This window comes from Eptatretus burgeri, chromosome 11 (assembly GCF_056783735.1).
Source record: "Eptatretus burgeri isolate ZD-2024b chromosome 11, Ebu_testis_v1, whole genome shotgun sequence".
Taxonomy (NCBI): Eukaryota; Metazoa; Chordata; class Myxini; order Myxiniformes; family Myxinidae; genus Eptatretus; species Eptatretus burgeri.
In genome coordinates this window covers 40,644,384-40,662,329 of record NC_140971.1, presented here as the reverse complement: position 1 = coordinate 40,662,329, position 17,946 = coordinate 40,644,384, and the positions used below count along the sequence as shown (strand labels likewise).

General features: G+C 43.3%; 1 protein-coding gene across 1 annotated transcript in view; it reads right to left on the bottom strand.

Annotated features, from left to right (window-relative positions):
* LOC147016923 (insulin receptor-like) overlaps nucleotides 1-17,741 on the bottom strand; it is a 136,391-nt gene extending 118,650 nt beyond the window's left edge. Inside the window, exon 1 of the mRNA XM_085847954.1 lies at nucleotides 17,438-17,741. Within this exon, the coding sequence (XP_085704080.1) occupies nucleotides 17,438-17,741 (304 nt within the window). The remainder of the gene's footprint in view (nucleotides 1-17,437) is intronic.
* Nucleotides 17,742-17,946: the final 205 nt, after the last annotated feature.

The following is a 17,946-nucleotide window of genomic DNA, read 5'->3' as shown; positions in this document are numbered from 1 at the left end:
TTGCCGTTGAACCAATGATCATTGGCACAATTTTGGATCTCTTCAACTTCCAGGGCCTTTTTACTTGACTTTTGAGATCTTGGTATTTGGTCAATTTTCTTGATTTCTGCATTGTTTAGTCCAAAATCACTGGTATGAGCACCTCATTTAGCAATGCCTTCTTTATTTTTGTACCTCAGTAAAATAACCTCAGTACCTCAGTTTTGTACCTCAGTCGCAGTGCTTTGTTTTCTATTTTCACGCTCAATGGGATCATTAGATTGTACGTGAGCATCACCTCCTAACTGTAAATAATTGTTTTTGGTTCGTGTTTCCATGAGTTTTTTGGGGACTGGGTATTGAAGTTTTTGTACATGTGCCAGTGGATTACTCGGCAAACTCTGTTGTGCCTTTGTGTGTTCAGCTGTTCTGGCATGAGTTTTTCTTACATCCCAGTAAGAGGTAGCTCGTGATTTCTGTTTCGATCTTGCAGAACCTACACTTGTCTGATTGTCTCAGTCCTGCCATTTTCTGCAAGCCATTAGAGTAGTTCCCTTGACCTTGGACATTTAAAATGATTCGTTCTCCATCCTGTCTGAGTTGAACTTTTCTTAGCCATTCCAATGAGCCTTCTTCAGGCCAGGTCAGGTATGGGAGCATGTGCCAGAACAGCGCGTCGCTGCGTCCACTTTCCGCCGGTACTCCAGGGGCCTCCGTCTGGCCATCCCCCAGGCAGATGCCAGGCCCATCCCCATCTCCTTGAGATGATGGTCAACCTGCTGCAACCACGAGGCATGTGGTTGGCCCACTGGCCTCCTTCACTCATGAGACTCCCTCGCTGAGAGAATCTAGTGAGCAGGATCAGCGTCAGGAAAATGAGCCACATGTCCATACAGCCACAACTGACGCTCACGGACTATGCAGGTAACAAATCTCATCCGAGTCTCTCTCAGCAACCGCTCGTTGGACACAAAATCCGACCAGCGATAGCCAAGGATTCTCCGAAGAGACCTGGTACCAAAGGAATTAAGTCTCCATCTCAGATCCTTGGTCAGCCTTCTTCATCTATGCTCAATCTGTCCAACGTTTTTTTTTTGTTATTTCTTCCTGATATTTGGCTTCTCCCCGTTCTCAGTGTATATCTGTTGATATTTCTTTTTATATTTTTCTGTTGTCTTTTTTTGCTATCATTGGGGCTGCGTTTGTTGTTATTTCGATGTCTTGTGTGACATCTTCCATTTCCATCTGTCCTTGGAAATTTTTTGCTCGGTGGGTTAGGGATACCTTCTCTGGTTTGCTGTCTTAGTGTTTGCTTATAAATTGGATTCTGTAGTCTGTTTAACTTTTTACGTATTCAGCCAGTCCGAGAGATGTCATTCTGTGCACTTGGTTGAGCTCCATCGGGCCGCTACCACCTCATCTTGGTACATTCTTTTCTTGGTACATTCTTGGGATGCACTGAATTTTGTGGAACATTTTGTAGATAGTGAGAAGTTTCCTTGTTTTGAGATCAAGCCAGTTGATTTCCACTTGTGTGCAGTTTATTATTCCACAGATGTAGTGGAACACTGGCACTGCTAGTTGGTTTATGGCTTTGATTTTGTTCCTTGGGGAGAGGTGTTTTCAGGATCAGCCTCGTTATACACAGGTATTCTTTGGTAAATGTTTTTCGCATTTGTTTGTAACATATTTGGTGGCCCTCTTCTACTCCAAGGTAGTTGTATGATGCTTCATTGTCTAGTTCCTGTGTTGTTGCATTTGGTCGATTTTTGTGCTGTTCATTTTTGTTGGTCTACTTTGCACGAATGCGCACTTGGCACACTAATCTGGACCAAATTCCTATTTTTTTTTCTATACATTGTTGAGGCTTGTATGAGAGAGCTAACACCTAAAGCACAACAAGGGGGGGGGCAGGAGGGGGAGCAGGAGACAAGAGGGGCGGGAGAGTGAAGGACAAAACAGTGGGAAACAGAGACATTAGGAGATCTGTGGAAGGGAGAGGGATGGGGTGGGGAACACGGGGTATACAAGATAGACATTACAGGGACTTTCATGAAGGAAAGCAGGGAATTTGAAGGAGGTGGGTTTGGGGTGGATTAACGGGATAGAAAAGATTGTGGTTTTGGATGGGGGATGATAAGAGGTGGTGGTTAACAGCTGTTTTGAAGGCTTGGAGGGAAGAATGGGATTGAAGAGAGTGTGGGAGTTTATTGCAAAGGTGGGAAAAAAGAGAAATGAAAGAGTGAAAGTAAGCAGTGATTCCTGATTTTGGTAGTTTTACAGAAGGGGGTTGCTGGCGGACCTTGAGTGCCCTGTGGAAATATTGGAGGGGTGGGGGGACATATCGCAGACAGAGCAAGGGGGTGAGACTGGAGAGGAGATGGTAGAAGACAAAGACCACCGACCTGCTTGCAGTAAGAGAGTGAGAGGCCCAAACACTTAGCCTTACCACGGGAGAAACCAATATACCAATTACCAAATTTGAGTGTCGTCAGAATAGCGTTTCACTAATTTCAGTTGTTCTGCCAATTTTTCTTTGTTTGGTGCAAAGAGTTTTAGAGCATCCATGTACAGTCGATGTTGTCACCTTTCTTGTCTCTTTGGACATTCTCTTATTGAATGTTAGGGTGTGTCCATATCCTTGTTCATTAATGAGGTTGCTCAATGGGAAAAGGGCGAAACAAAATCAGGAGGGGTGAAGGCCTATCAACCTGGAAGATCCTGCAATGTATCTTCACCCTTCGTATTTGGATCTTTCCTTTTGATTGCTGTCATATCAATGTGGTGTCCCACAGCTCCATTGCTTTTTCAATCAGTTTGATTATTTGGGGATTTATCTTGTACACGTGCATGCATTTCATCATCCATGAATGTGGGACACTATCGAAAGCTTTTTTATAGTCTCTCCAGGTTGTGGACAGTTTGCTTATTCTCGTATTGCTGGTCTATTGTTCTGTAGCATCCTATTTTACATCCCTTCTGTTCTGCTTCAAGACCTCCTTCTTGCGTTATGTGGTGGTACATCATTTCTGTAATGATTTCCGTCAGAAGTTTGTATGTTGTTTGTGGACATGTTATTGGTCTATACTTGTTAGGTAGTTGGGTTTTTTCAGATTTTGGGATAAGGAAGGTGGTACCCTCATCAATTACCTCCTCCCCTTGGATAAGTTTGTTGAATGCTCAAGGCATCGTGATTTTGGAGAGCATCTAGTTACTTTTGCTAGAAATTTGGGATTCCATCCAGGCCTGGGCTCTCAAAGTTTTGCATTTTTGCTGTTTTTTATCTTGCCAAAACAAAGTTTTGCAAGATATTTTAGTCAGCTTGTATGTTTTTTTTTATTTTTTATTTTTTATTTTTATTTTTTGTTTGTCTGTAATCACGTATAAAAAATTCTGCAGAGCACAGTTATCATCGGAAATTTTTGTAACTTCGCATATCATAGGCCTATAGAGATCCCTTTCAGTGCACAAAATTTTGAAGGTCAAGGTCAAAGGTCAAGGTCACTTTGGCGCAAATCAGGGGAGTCGACGAAACCCTTATTTTTTTGAGTAATTTTGATCGGATCGTCTTCAAACTTCATGGGAATATAGATGATGGTCTGGCGCTCAGCTGATTAATTTTTGGTGGCGATTGGCCTTGACCTTCATATGTTTTTTATTTATTTTATTTTTTGGTCTGTAATCACATATAAATCACTCTGCAGAGCAGAGTTATCATTGGAAATTTTTGTAACTTCGCATATCAGAGGCCTATAGAGGTCCCATTCAGCGCATGAAATTTTGAAGGTCAAGGTCAAAGGTCAAGGTCACTTTGTCGCAAATCAGGGGAATTGACGAAACCCTTATTTTTTGAGTAAATTTGATCGGATCGTCTTCAAACTTCATGGGAATATAGTTTATGATCTGGCGCTCAGCTGATTAATTTTTGGTGGCGATTGGCCTTGACCTTCATGGTTAGCGCCTAAGGTCAAACATATTTGACCCCAAGGTCAAATTTTCAAGTTTTAGGAACCATATCGTGTAGTACCTCAAATTGAACACCTCGATGAGTGCTTTCTAGATATGTCAAGCTTGAGACATTATGACGTCATTTGGTGACGTTATGAGGCAAAAGCATATTTTTTAAGGTTACTCTGTAGAACGATTCTTATCGGAATCTCTCGTAGGCAGATATTCCTCAAGGAGTCGCTCCTGGTGGATTGCAGCTCTGTACACCTCAGTGTGACCTTAAAGAAGTCACACGTGGTCACCTTTTGGCAAGATACGGGTCACCCTGCGGGTGACATTGGTTTTTTTATTTTTCCTTCATCAATTATTACTGGGGCATTTCCTTTGGGTGTTGCTTTTTCTTTTCCAAGTTTTGGATCCAATCTTCCTCCTTATTAAGTTATTTTGGATCTTCAAAGATTCCTTTTCAAAAGTTTTCAATTCAATCCTTCTCGAAGGGACTTGTTACATCTTGCTTTTGTTTCCCGAGTTTGCAATAGAATCTCTCCAGGTTGTTTTGAAACAACTGGTTTTGTTTTCTCCCTTTGTTAACTTCGTCATAGTTTTTTTTTAATCTTCCTTGTTATCATTGTGTGTGTGTGTGTGTGTGTGTGTGTGTGTGTGTGTGTGTGTGTGTGTGTGTGTGTGTGTGTGTGTGTGTGTGTGTGTGTGTGTGTGTGTGTGTGTAGTGAGAAGGGAGTAAATTTTAATAATTAATTACAACATTAATATTATATTACCTATTGCAATGTACAAGGTATAGTCTTATAAATCAGCAAACTTATGTGAGAAAATCAGTTGTTTGAGGTACATTAAGATTTTGTTTCCTTGACTGTGCACTTCATGAACCATCAGATTTTTAGTTACACCGTTCCATCATGCAATGCTGATGTATTGACTGGTCTCTTCACTGGTATCGAGTGGTAGCTTCACCTTCTCCACCCCCCCCCTTCAACCCCCACACACAATGTACATTTTGTTCTGCAAAACCCTCTCTCTCTATCTGTACCCCTCGTTACCTGTCGTACCCAACTGCTCATGGATTCTATGTCTTTTGCACCTGAAAAGGTGGAGAGATTCCGGCAACCCTCGAATCGGACTCTGAAACTGAACTAGATGGCATTAGCTCACATGTCCGAAAAACCTACTCTGATACTCTTGCACTTCCTCTTTCTGCCCTTTTCACCCTGTCATTTACCATAGGTCATCTTCCCTCTGCTTGGAAAACAGCCAACATCACAGCATTACATAAACAAGGTGCAAAAACGGATCCCCTTAACGACAAACCAATTAGCTTACTTCCAGTCATCAGCAAGGTCATGGAATCCATCATCACAGTTGACATAAAATAATTCCTTTTGTCCAACAGCCTCATCTCAGATGATCAATTTGGAATCATACTTGGTCACTACCTTGGACATGCTGCTTCAACTCTCCCAACAATGACATGGAGGCCCTCAATATCAGACGTGAGATTAGGGCCATTTCTCTCGACATATCTTGAGCCCTCAGCATAGTCTGGCATCCCACCTTGCTCTCCAAACTATCTGCCCATGGAATCCAAGGCCAACTCCACTCTTTAATGACTGACTTCCTACACTCTTGTTGCCAATGTGTGGCTTTCAATGGAACCCTTTCATCTCCTCTCCTTGTCAAGGCTGGATTGCCTCCAAGGCAGTTTTCTCAGCCCCATGTTATTCCTGTTCTTCATCAATGATCTCAATGACTCTCTGGAAAATCATCTTTATCTCTTTGCTGATGACTCCACTCTCTGGCGCGACATCCTCATCCTTCTGACAGACAGGCAGCAGCCTCTTCTCTCTCCTCAGACCTTGGCAAAAATCACAATCTAGTCAACAATTGGAATATGTATTTCAATCCTGAGAAATCCCGCACACTCACACTTTAGCATATGGAAGAGACATCCGATACCTTAGGAATCAGTGTCAATCCTTGACTCACCACACCGGGAATTCCTTTTTTTCTCCCGCTCATCACTTCCAGTTGAAACCGGTACCCAAAACCCGATATCCAACATACTTACATATTATCACAAGAAAGGCAAAATGATGCCACGACAGTACTCCGCTTCCTCAAGCATTAATCAAACTAAAGAAACAAACAAAATAATAGGTGTTGCTTGTCCATGTAAACACGCAATAAAAGTCATAGCCAAGATAAGAAATGGTCGACAGCAACAGACCTGTCAACCCCAAATTACTAAAAAGTGTGAGAATGTAAAATGTGTCCAGTGAGGTCGCAAAGCGAGCGAGAATTGAGGGTGCGATGTGCCCAAAAAAATCTAGGGAGGTCTGGGGACATGCCCCCCAGAAAATGTTTGCTTTCTGGTGTGTCTTAGATGCAATTTCTACATTCTAGTGCCAAATTCATCCATTTTTTAAAGTCAGAAGATCGGTTTTTATGTCATGTTGTTACTGTTTCGTCCACTTCATGGACTAAAATAAATGAACCAACAACATGAACAAACAAGACATCGATTTTATTTTCATCAACAGATCAAATGCTCTCCAGGAATTAGAATACTCATCATCCTTGTAATTAAGATGTATTATTTCAGCATATTGATAGTATTTCCCAGTATTTTGTGGTGGTTTCGCATGAAAAAATGAACCCGCCAGTAACAAGACATTACATTGGATCAGGATGGTCGTCGATAATTGACCAATTGTACTCCATCTCTCATATAGGAAGTGTGGAACTACGCGAACCAATCGGATTCAAGTTGGTATTCAAGGTTACAACATCAGTTAAACCAGTCGCAATGCAATAATGGTGGAAATAATTTTTGTTGCCGAGAGATTAAAAATAAAGTGTGAGAATTCATAGCGAGAACGTGACTTTTAACAGAAAGTCGTGAGTCTCACGACAAAATCGTGAGAGTTGACAGGTGTGCAGCAAATCGTCTCATAAATATCATGCCTTGAAATGGACATGGCGTCCAAGGCGAGTTGTATGTGACGGTAAGAGAACCATTGTTGTCGGTGTCGAACCACCAGTTGGGGGGAGCGTCGGATCTGGTGCTGCATCAAGAAAAGCTGGTTTCAAGCGCACAATGGAAACCTTCTCCTGACCACCGTTGATATCGAGAATGAAAGTCTTCTCGGAGCATTGTAGTACCTTGTAAGGCCCGTCATATGGTTACTACAAGAGTCTCCGGATAGCGTCATGCTGCACGGATATGTGGGTGCACGTAGAAAACTCATGGGGAATGAAAACCAGGCATACTGAAGGCATCTGTGTTGGTGTCCCTCAGCGACCCTGTATAGCCGTACGAAGTTGGTTGGCAAAGTTGTTGGGACTGGGCAAAGTGTCATCGGACGCTGAGAATAATTGTTCTGGGAGACGAAGCATTGCACTGTATGCAAGCTCTGAAGTGGAGTATCCAAGGTCATCTTTCAGAGAAGCTCACGTACCAAGCAAGACCATAGGTATGACGTCTGTCCAGTGCATGGAGTTGTCATGTGCTTTGAGGGAAGACGAGTTGGCGGTGGAAATGCTCCACCATACTATTCACTGCTGGATGATGGTAAGTGGTGGTTCGCACATGGTTCGGTACCCAGGAGTCCAGTAAGCTCGCGAAATAAAGCCGATTCAAACTAGCTACCATGATCTATAGTGATGGTTGTTGGAGCACCAAAACATGTGATCCAGGTGTGGACAAAAGTCCTGGCAATGATAGGTGTGGTGATGTCAGCTGTCGGTGGGTGAAATGGTCAATAATGATCGTTTCAATTCTGAAACGATTTACCAATGGATGAAACGGTCTATACAAGTCAGCAAGTAGCAGTACCTGTTTGATGGTGGTAGGGGACCAACAATATCCACATGGACCCTGTCGAAATGCCGATCTGGTGTTGAAAAATTACTAAGTCATGCGACAGTATGACATTGGATCTTGTAGCATTGGCTGTGAAGACGTCACTTCACCCAACGGTGCCCGTCAGCGTTGATGCATGGTCAGACGTAGCGCATGGTGATGAGTTGCTGGGTTGCTCGAATGCCCAAGTGTGTGAGTGAGTGAAGAGGGTCGAAGACTGTACGACTGGATGCCGCAGGTATGAAAGCGTGGGATTGTTCCGTTGATGCATCACATACGAGGGTTGTTTCTGTTCCTGGGATTGATGCGTCACGAAATGTCAGCAAGCCTGCTGCAGACTGCAGATGGTGGAAGCTCTGTGTTCTCCCGTTGTACTGCTGCCAGTGCATTTGAATTGATGGCCAGTCTGCTGGTTGGAGATAATGCCAAAACCTTGATGCGTGACAGAGAATCAGCCACAGAGTTCACGATTCCTTTGATGTGCTGGATGTCAGTGGTGAATTGCGAGATATACAGAAACTGAGTTGGCGAAATGTGCGTGGAGAGTGAGAATCCGAATGGGTGGACAGAGCGAAAGACAAATATTTGTGGTCAGTTAGGACAGAGAATTGTCTGGCCTCAAAGAAGTGGCGGAAATGCTTGATGGAGAGGTATACAGTGAGTAATACACTGTCAAAGGCGGGTGGGACCAGGAAGTTGGGTGGGGTTAACGTCATGTGGGTGGAGATGAGGAGGCGGATTCCAGACAGCAGGAGGCGGGTCGTGGCGGTGTCGACGAGGGCGGGGCGAGGCGAGAGCGGGAGAGAGGCGGAAAAAGAGCAAGAGAAAGGCGGAGGGACTGCTCCGACCTTTATAGGACTTGCAGCGCGGGGGGAGGGCCACCCCAAAGCAAAACGTCATCACCTGAATCGGGCACTCTGATTGGCCCTGAACGCTCATGTGGCCCACCAACTTTGGCTGGAAACCACCTTACTTCGTTTCCGGCAAGGCCATCCCAGACAGTGGTAATATTCCGCTCCGACCCCAAGACATGACATGAATCTCCCACACCGAAATTGGCACACGAATCGTCCTGCAAAACCCCCCGGGCTGTGCCCTGGTGACCGGCCGAGGGACCCGCATGCCCACTCGGGCGTCCGACCAGCGCCAAACAACGCGCGCGCCAACGCGGCCCGCACTGTACATTCCTCGGCTCGATCGCAGCTTCGCGAGACGTTCACCATCCGTGGGGAATCCGCTGCTGCCAGCGAGGGCCGAAGGTACATCATTATGGATAAATCCATGCACGTTTCGCGAGCGGCGTACGTGTCTGCCTTCGAGCACATTCCAGACAGAGCACGTGGTTCGGCCATTACGCACGTGGCCAGCGCTCGCGTTCGCACGACTCCACGAGCGTGTGCTTGGGGCGTACACCAATATGTGTCGGATATTGAGGTTGAAAAAGAACAAGCCGCTTCTACTCCACACACTCGTATCCCACCCAACATGGTGTGGAGTCGTCTTTATCGGCCTCCGTATGCGTTTCGTGCAGCATGGGCGTCGTGCTGGCTGTGTTTCCTGTGTCATGAAAAACACCATTCATGCAGCCTCTTAAGAGGTATTCATTCGCATGCCTTTTTAATGCAACCGGCAATCTTCCCCAGATCATCGGAAGCTCGAGTCGATAATCCCACACTGCTAAGCGCATCAAATGACTCGCTGCACACGCTGGGCCCAGGGCTCACCCGGGAACGAGGATCTCTGTGCAGCAGTTCCCTCACCGGCGTCGCACGCACTGGCCTCAATGAGGGTCCGCCCACCTTACAGCGAAGGCGCACATGGCTGATTTACCTCAGGAATAATCAGCCGAAAAGAAGAGTAGGAACGAAATGAAGGAGAAAATGATTAAAGCAAACCTAGCTCCTAGATCATCGCAACGCACTACCTTGTTGTCCCGTTAAACAAAAGGAAAGGGACTATCTACACGTATAATAATGGAATAACTGTCTTGGGACCACTATCTGTTGGATGCATGTGGTTCCGAGAACCGCAACAATAATAAATATATTTCTATATACACACGTAGCAGAAGTGTAATCCCCAGAGAACCTGAATCATTAAAACATTGAAATATTTGTGCGGAATTGTGTAGTCCAAACGACATCCACAGGAACTCAAACAGGCTGAAAGGTGTGGTGACAGCTATCTTTCAGATGTCATCTGGACCCACTGGAATCTGATGCTATGCACGAATGAGGTCGACTTGGAGAATATTGTCGCACCATTGAGTGTAGTGGTGAAATCCTAAATGGGTGGAATGGAGTAACAGTGTGAAACAGTCAGATTGTTTAAGGGCCTGTAATCCCCGCAAGGACACAAATCCCCAGATGGCTTTCTGGGTACCATGCGCAGCGGTGAAGACCAACTGCTGGACGATGCTCTTATAATTCCCCGTTGTAACATGTCGTCCAACTCCTGGTGGGTGATACATAATTTCTCGGGTGCTAGTCAGTGAGCACGTGCCAAAACGAGGGGTCTCATGGTGATTGATCTGGTATTTGATGGGCTGCCATGTCGCTGATGGGTGCGTTATGGACGGGAAATCATGAAGTACTTTCTGAAAAGGGCATGTGGGTGTGGGTGGAAGACACGTGATATTCAACAACGAAATGGTGGATGCTGTACCGAGAACACTAAGCTGTGTCGAGGCGTCCAATAAATGGCGATGTTTGACGATGAAGAGGAGATTGAAATGACGCAAAAAAAATCTGCACCGAGGATTGAGTATTTTGTGTCGGCAATAGTAAACACCCACGGGAATGAGCGACATAAACCCAAATCATTGTGGAGGAAACGCTCTCCAAAAGTAGCAACAGCACCGTTGTTAGCGGCAAGTAATAAATATTCCTGTCGATTTTTCCGCTCCGCAGCAGACAGCAGCACAATACTCACCTCTGCCCCTGAATCAACAAGTAAAACAAAACCCGTTATTACGATCCACAATGAAGAGAAGGTGACTGCCGTATGGCCCAGAAGAACTCATCGCCATTAGTTGTGGGCATCGTGGTTCTCCCTGTAGCCGGACGGATGAGCACGGTGATCTACACTCACAAGCGTTAGCACCGAAGGTCACATGGTACGAACACCAAACTGGAGTGTTCACGGAAGGTGAAGGCGAATGTTAGCTTGAGGTATGGGTTTCTTACTTCTCCTACCTGGGATACCTGAAGATGAGCACATTCAGCATTGCAGAGCATGGAGCTCCAGAACGAGTTTCTTTAGGTCCGCCATTTTGGATTGTTGTTTTATGACGTGCTGTGCTGGAGGTGGTGTAACAGTGTCAATGAGATGATCAGTAGGCTCTGCAAAGGCAGGTAGTGCCAGCTCTGAATTATCTGCAAGTCTCACGCAGATGTGGGGTGGTAACCATGCAGATACACCTCACGAAGAAGTGACTGGTCGAAAGTGGCATGTCGGTCACCGAGAAGCTGCTGCATATGACACATTAGCTGTGCAGGTCTTTGAGGTTGTACAGAGTTGTTGAAGGCAGTGGTGCTCAGAAGGGGTTGTGTGCTTCATAAGCACAGCCTTCAAAATTGTGTACGGGTTGTTTGTCAGAGGTTGAAGCAAAATGTCTCTCACCTCCATCGCATATTCCGGTGATAAGCATCAAACGATGTAATTGAACCGCATCGACAGTAGTAATTTGCTCAAGGTGTCGAATTGCGCTTTGACCTGTGTAAACCACAGCTGTGGGTCATTAGGTCAAAATGGCGGAAGTTTTAACAAAATCACTGCCATGGATGAAGCTGGTTGAGCGACCGGGAAAGGCGCAGCTGCCTGGCTGTTCCCGGCGAATGGTTGGTTGTTTGTACCTCCTTGCCCATCCATTGTATTACGTCGGAGTCACCAATTTAGCAGATAAGGAAAAGATGTCCGAGACCTTCGGAATCTATGTTAATCCTTTATTCACCACACCGTGAACCCCTTTTCTTCCGCTCATCACTTTCGGTTGCAACTGGTACCAGAAAACCGGAGATCCAACATATTACCACAAGAAATGCAAAATGATGCCGCTGCATATATCTCTCTCTATCTCTATCTCTATCTCTCTCTAAGGACCGCACCACAAACCCTCCCAGAAGCTTTCTCAACAATCCTCTCAAAGAGGTTCAGTCACTCAAACTCTTGGGTCTTACTTTCAGCCATGATCTCTCTTGGGCAAGCCACATTTCAAAGGTGGCTTCCAAAGCCAGACTTGGCAACCTCTGTCATACAAAGTCCTTCTTTGGCACACCTGAGCTCCAATCCACCGACAAGACAAGGCTTTCATCCACAGCTTAATGGAATAATGCTCTCCTTGCTCACATCTTGCTCAGCTTGATGCCATGGTCCCATAGAAACCAAGGCCTTCAAGATCATTGGAATCTCTCATGGTGAAGCAACCACCTCCAAACTGCCTCAATCCAGAACTACTGCTCACCTCTACTCATTTATTTCTCTTTTTATCCCACCTGTGGAACCACCTTCCACACTCTATTCAATCTCATTCTTCCCTCCTAAGTCTTCATGTCAGCTGTTCACCATAATCTCAAGTCATCCCTCATCCAAAACCATGATCTTTTCTACACCCGTTAAACCACCTTCCACCCTTCCCACTTGACCACGTATAGAAAAAAAAAACATTACAACTGTCTCATGGTTATGAAAATGTCATCAGAGGTTCGGTCCAACCCACCATTGCATCACAACGATTGCACAGCTCATCAACACACAGTACTGAACTAAGCAATGAAATGAGCTGTGCGACCAATGTTTCCCACAAAGGTCACTCCTTGTGAACGAAACCGAGCAAACCACAGACAGACCAGGGTGTTATGTCACCTCTTAATGGACACAAAGCAATGTTGGGAATGGCGTTCCTTCATCATGCCTGCCTGGAATGGTGAGGCAGCAAAGGCAATGCTGACACATCTGTGCATTATTCATTACGTGTGCCATTATGGTATATTAATATTGAAAGATAATTAAAGGACCTCTCCAACACTGACAGTATTATGAATGTGTTTGAGGCGTCTCTTCATACATCAGTTCATGGAAATCCTTCCTTCGGCAGAATAAACACACTTGGTACCAAAGCCTCATTCAAATGATGAATGTTCTCACCTTTAAAGATTACAGGGACAGCAGGAGTCATGGAAAAGAGCACACTGTTAAAAATAATTAATCCATTCACATCACTCCCTGCACTACCAGAACCGCTCATGACTTCTGTCACCAGACCAGGCACGTCTAACGTACGACCTCGGAGAGGGTATTGCATTTGGGTCTGTTGTTTGTCTGTCTGCTTGTTTGTTTGTCTGTCTGCTTATTTGTTTGTTTGTCTGCACAAAAACTTTCTTGTTTTTCTCCGCAACCACTTGGCAGATTGAGACAAAATTTTCACCATTGGTGCGCAGACTCGTGTGGAATGTTGCAATGATAATTATGACGTCATAGGTCACGTGGTGTGGCAGCCATATCGGAAAGCGGAAAAAAAATTGGACCTCTATCTCTGAAACCACACAAAGGAAAAATTTGAAACTTGGTATGTAGCAAGTACTCCTCATGGGGAATGTGTAATTTTTGTATGACGTCATAGGTGCCCTCGTTATGACGTCATAATTGCATATGTAGAATGGCACATCCAATCAGTAGGAACATTTTTGAGGGTCATCTAGGGATAGAATGGTCCACAGATAAAAAAAAAATAATGACGTCATCGGTCACGTGATTAAGCAGCCATATTGTTTTTTTCTTCGTTTTTTTAAACCTTCAAAAATCTTCTCCTAAATGGCTGAACAGATCAAGGTGAAACTTTACACATATGATCGTCTGTCCATGAGGAACAAAAGTTTCACACATATGATGTCATTGGTCACATGGTTTGGCAGTCATATTGGATTTACCCAAAAACCTATAAAAAAAAATCTTCTCCAGAACGGCTGGACAAATCGAGAGGGAACTTCACACGTGTTCCCCAAGCCATGGGTGTAGAAGTGGCACAGAGCAAGCATTCCTCATGGGGAATGAGTGTGGTATTTTTATGACGGCATAATTGTATATGTAGAACTATACATCCAATGAGTATAAAGAAAAGTTTTGAGGGTCATCAAAGGATAAAATGGTCCACAAAATTTTTTGATGACATCATCAGTCACGTGATTTGGCAGACTTATTATTTTTGTTTTTTTAAACCTTCAAAAATCTTCTTCTCTGAAATGGCTGAAAAGATCGAGATGGTACTTTACACATATGACCGCCTATCCATGAGGAACAAAAGTCACACATATGATGTAATAGGTCACATGGTTTGGCAGCCAGATTGTATGTACCTGAAAACCTATGAAAATATACCACTCAAAAGAAGTCCTGGCAAGGGTTTGTAACCTCTGATTGCTCTTTTTTTCATTTTGTTTTACTTTGCCACCACCATCTCCACAACCCATCACTATGGCCTCCTCTTCCTTTCTGATTCCCTCTACCACTATGATCCACTCGGTATCCTCTCGTTTTCTTTTTCTTCATGATCCTACTACTGACCTCGACCCTCCAATACCCCTATAATTTTTCTTCCAAGTAACAACTTTCACTCTCCATCCTGTGTATTCCTCGCAATGTCAATGACCCCCCTCCTTTATAAATCAATTCCAATCCAATTCTTAAACTCTCCCCTTCACCTTTCCTCCCTCTGCTGCCACCCCCATTTGTCCTTTATTCGACGTGTAATGTGTTGCAACACGAAATCATTGAACTTTCCTGTAATGAGTGAGCTTCCACATTGTGGGACCAGATGTTCTTCAGAAATTAAGTTCCAATCAATACACATTTCTTGCTGCTGCACGGCAAATAAGATTGCACTTTTGGTGAGCTTATAAAAAGCCTGCCATCCTGCCAAATGTCTGGATCAAGTACACACAAGTTGAGTGCATACAACACTCGAACAAAAACCACCTGAAGCTAGCTTGATATGGTCCAACTGTGATGAATAGAAGATTCAGGTCACAACATGCTTGGTGTTTCGTACACAGCCTGTTCGTATGCAGCCTGTTGCTACTGCTGGTTGCATCATTTTATGGAAGTGCGGTTGTGCCGCTGATGTTACAGTGCAACAGTAACAGTGCCCCTATTACCAGCAAGCTGGTACTCCTTTTGCCGAGCTTGGAAGGATGGCAGGCTGAGTCAACCCACCAAGTGTTATTATTTTAATGGCATGGCAGGGGCTCGAACTCAAGACCCTAAGATCTTAACCCTTATTCCACCAATATATTTGATGACCGAATCTTAACAACTGGGGTGTTTTTGGACCCCAACTCAAAAACCATTAAATTCTACTAAATCTGCCAAAGCTTCACATCAATGATGAAACACAATGTTTTATTGATAAAGTCAACAAACATTTAAGATATATATATATATATATATATATATATATATATATATATATATATATATATATATATATATATGTGCATGGCTCACAAAGTGGGTACACTACTGTTACACAAAGGGCAAAAAAAAGTTTAGGGAAACATGAAATGCACCCCATTATGTTAATCTACATGTATTCAAAATGCTAAATCTAAATTTTTAGACCTGCAGCACGTCTGGTTTTAAAGTTACCACTGAATATATACAACACTGTAAATAGACGTTTAGATTTCGAGCTTGGCGTCAGTGTTATGTACGGAATCAGATGAAAAAAACAATGTAAATATTATATTTTGGGATAAGAAACAGATAATTTTTATTCTGCCTTTTTAAACAGGCTCAATATGTGACAGGAAAAAGAAAAAAAACAACACATTTTGAGAGTCCGATGTTATAAATTACGAAGAAAACACAGATGAGTTCAGTTGCAAAGAAAGCCACACTTGTAAGCGAAAAATAACGTTAAAATCTATTTCTTTCGAACCTTTGAAAATAATCACTTTGAACATGAAAAGAAAAACATAATTCTTACCTCTCGGATCCTCACGAAGCACCAAAAAATTCTAGCGTTGGTTAAAATGAAGAATTATCAGACAAATGCGAGTCACCTCGTTCGGCTCGGCATCCTCTCGCTGGAATCGTATGTTACGGGTCTCCCAAAGACACGGACACGAAGACAACGCTGCACTCGACGGCGAATGGAAATGTGCTGACGCTTGCAAGTGCCTATTATATCCATCAATCAAGGAAATTTGCAAGACGGCAAGGTTTTCTAATGCTAGCAGAATTTGCATCCGACGAGAGATGATGATTCGTACATAACGGGACTGACACGAAAACCAAGAGGGGATTACTTGCAGTCCGAATTTTATTTTTCTGATCACAATTTTGATCTATATTTTTCTGCCATTAGACTATCATATTTCCAAGAAATTAAGGGAGATTTGGAATAAAAATCATAAGAAACATTATCAACACTGGACTCCTTATTTTTCTCGATACAGTGGACAGGAAACGTTATGTACGAATCCATTATTTCATCAGATAGGGTAGATGCCAAAAAACCCGAATAGGGAGACAGAACATCATCAAAACATAAAAGCCACCAAAGTTCACATTCTGAGTCACCACACTCAAAATAACTGTCACATAAGAAATGTACAGTAAAATTCATTTTTACCAATCAAACTAACATTTCTAAGGTTACAATACCCATATTCTGTTGCTTTAATCCATCTTTAATAAAACAGGGAAATGGAGAGTATGATATTGCCAGTTTCTTCAGGTTCCCCAAGATGTCCATTTTCATTTCTGACCATTGATGGTTTGTCTAAGTACCTCATAATAGTTTTATGTGGAATTTCCCACAAACATACCACAGCATACTCACTTATACATGTACAGTATATGTATACATCATCTTACATTAACATCCCAACTGGGGACTTTAATGACCCCAAGTAGGAAGCAATAAATTTCATTCAATCTGTGGAAGTTTCACATCAATGAAGAAACATATTTTGATTTCATGATGTTATTGATAAAGTAAACAAACATAAGCATTAAAAAAAAATCTTTTTAGAGGACTTGATCGATACAAATACCATATGAAGTAATCATGTTTGCAAAAAAATTAACCAAAACAACTGGTGTCATTTTGGACCCAAGAAAGGATTTGCTCATAACTCTACGCAGCAAGGTGGGACCTTAAAACATCATGTATATTTATTACCAGCTCATTTAGGTAAACAAACTAATAAGACATGAAATACATTGTTCAACTGATTTAGAAATAACACATCAAAATGTAGGCCTGCGGTCAAAAAAAGACCCCAATTTGCAGGATTAGGGTTACGGCAGCCACATTAACCATTAAGCCAGCACCAGGCTACAGAACATACAACACAGTGCTTTGTGACGTTAGTTCCAGTTGTGGTTAAAAATAAATAAATAAATAAACAGCACAGAAAGCCTTTTTGGTTACTTCTCAATGGAGTGAATCATCATAAAGCAAATGGTGGTAGCACGTGGTAATAGAATATCACCAAAACATTTAATTTTGATGATAAACAAGATGTGGGGTCCAACTTGCATTCATTGGTATGGATATCAATCCAGGTATGATGGACCAAAATGTAGTCAGTGAGCAATGTTTACATTTATACGATTATTGTAAGGCCATACCTTGCTGGCAGACAGATGAACTCCAACATCGAGGGGCAGATAGACCATTAAAGCTGGTACGAGGACAGACACTGTTTCCCGTAAGGACTCCTGGACACACATCTCCACACTCATTGAGCGGCTTGTTCCCTACGATGTAGTTGTTCTCCACCGAATCAACGATGATGGACCAGTCGATACTATTCACGTAACACAGGTCGGGGTTCTTCTCCAAGCGGATGGCACCACGTGTTATGTTCTTGAGTCCATGGAGTCCCAGCTCCTGCATGTCCCATGGGCAGGTCAAGTCGCTCAACTTAACCATCCTTACCACATATAAACATGTACTTGCATCCACAGGATATGTTTAAGTATGTCCCTAACTTGTTCAGGTATTTCCATCACACATGCGTGTGTTTTTAGTCAGTGCACAGGTGTTCTAAACACATGTCAAAGTATGAATAAGGACTGGATGGATACTTATGATGCTGTCCTGTCATTTTTCAGTTGACACGTACAGGGTCATAAAG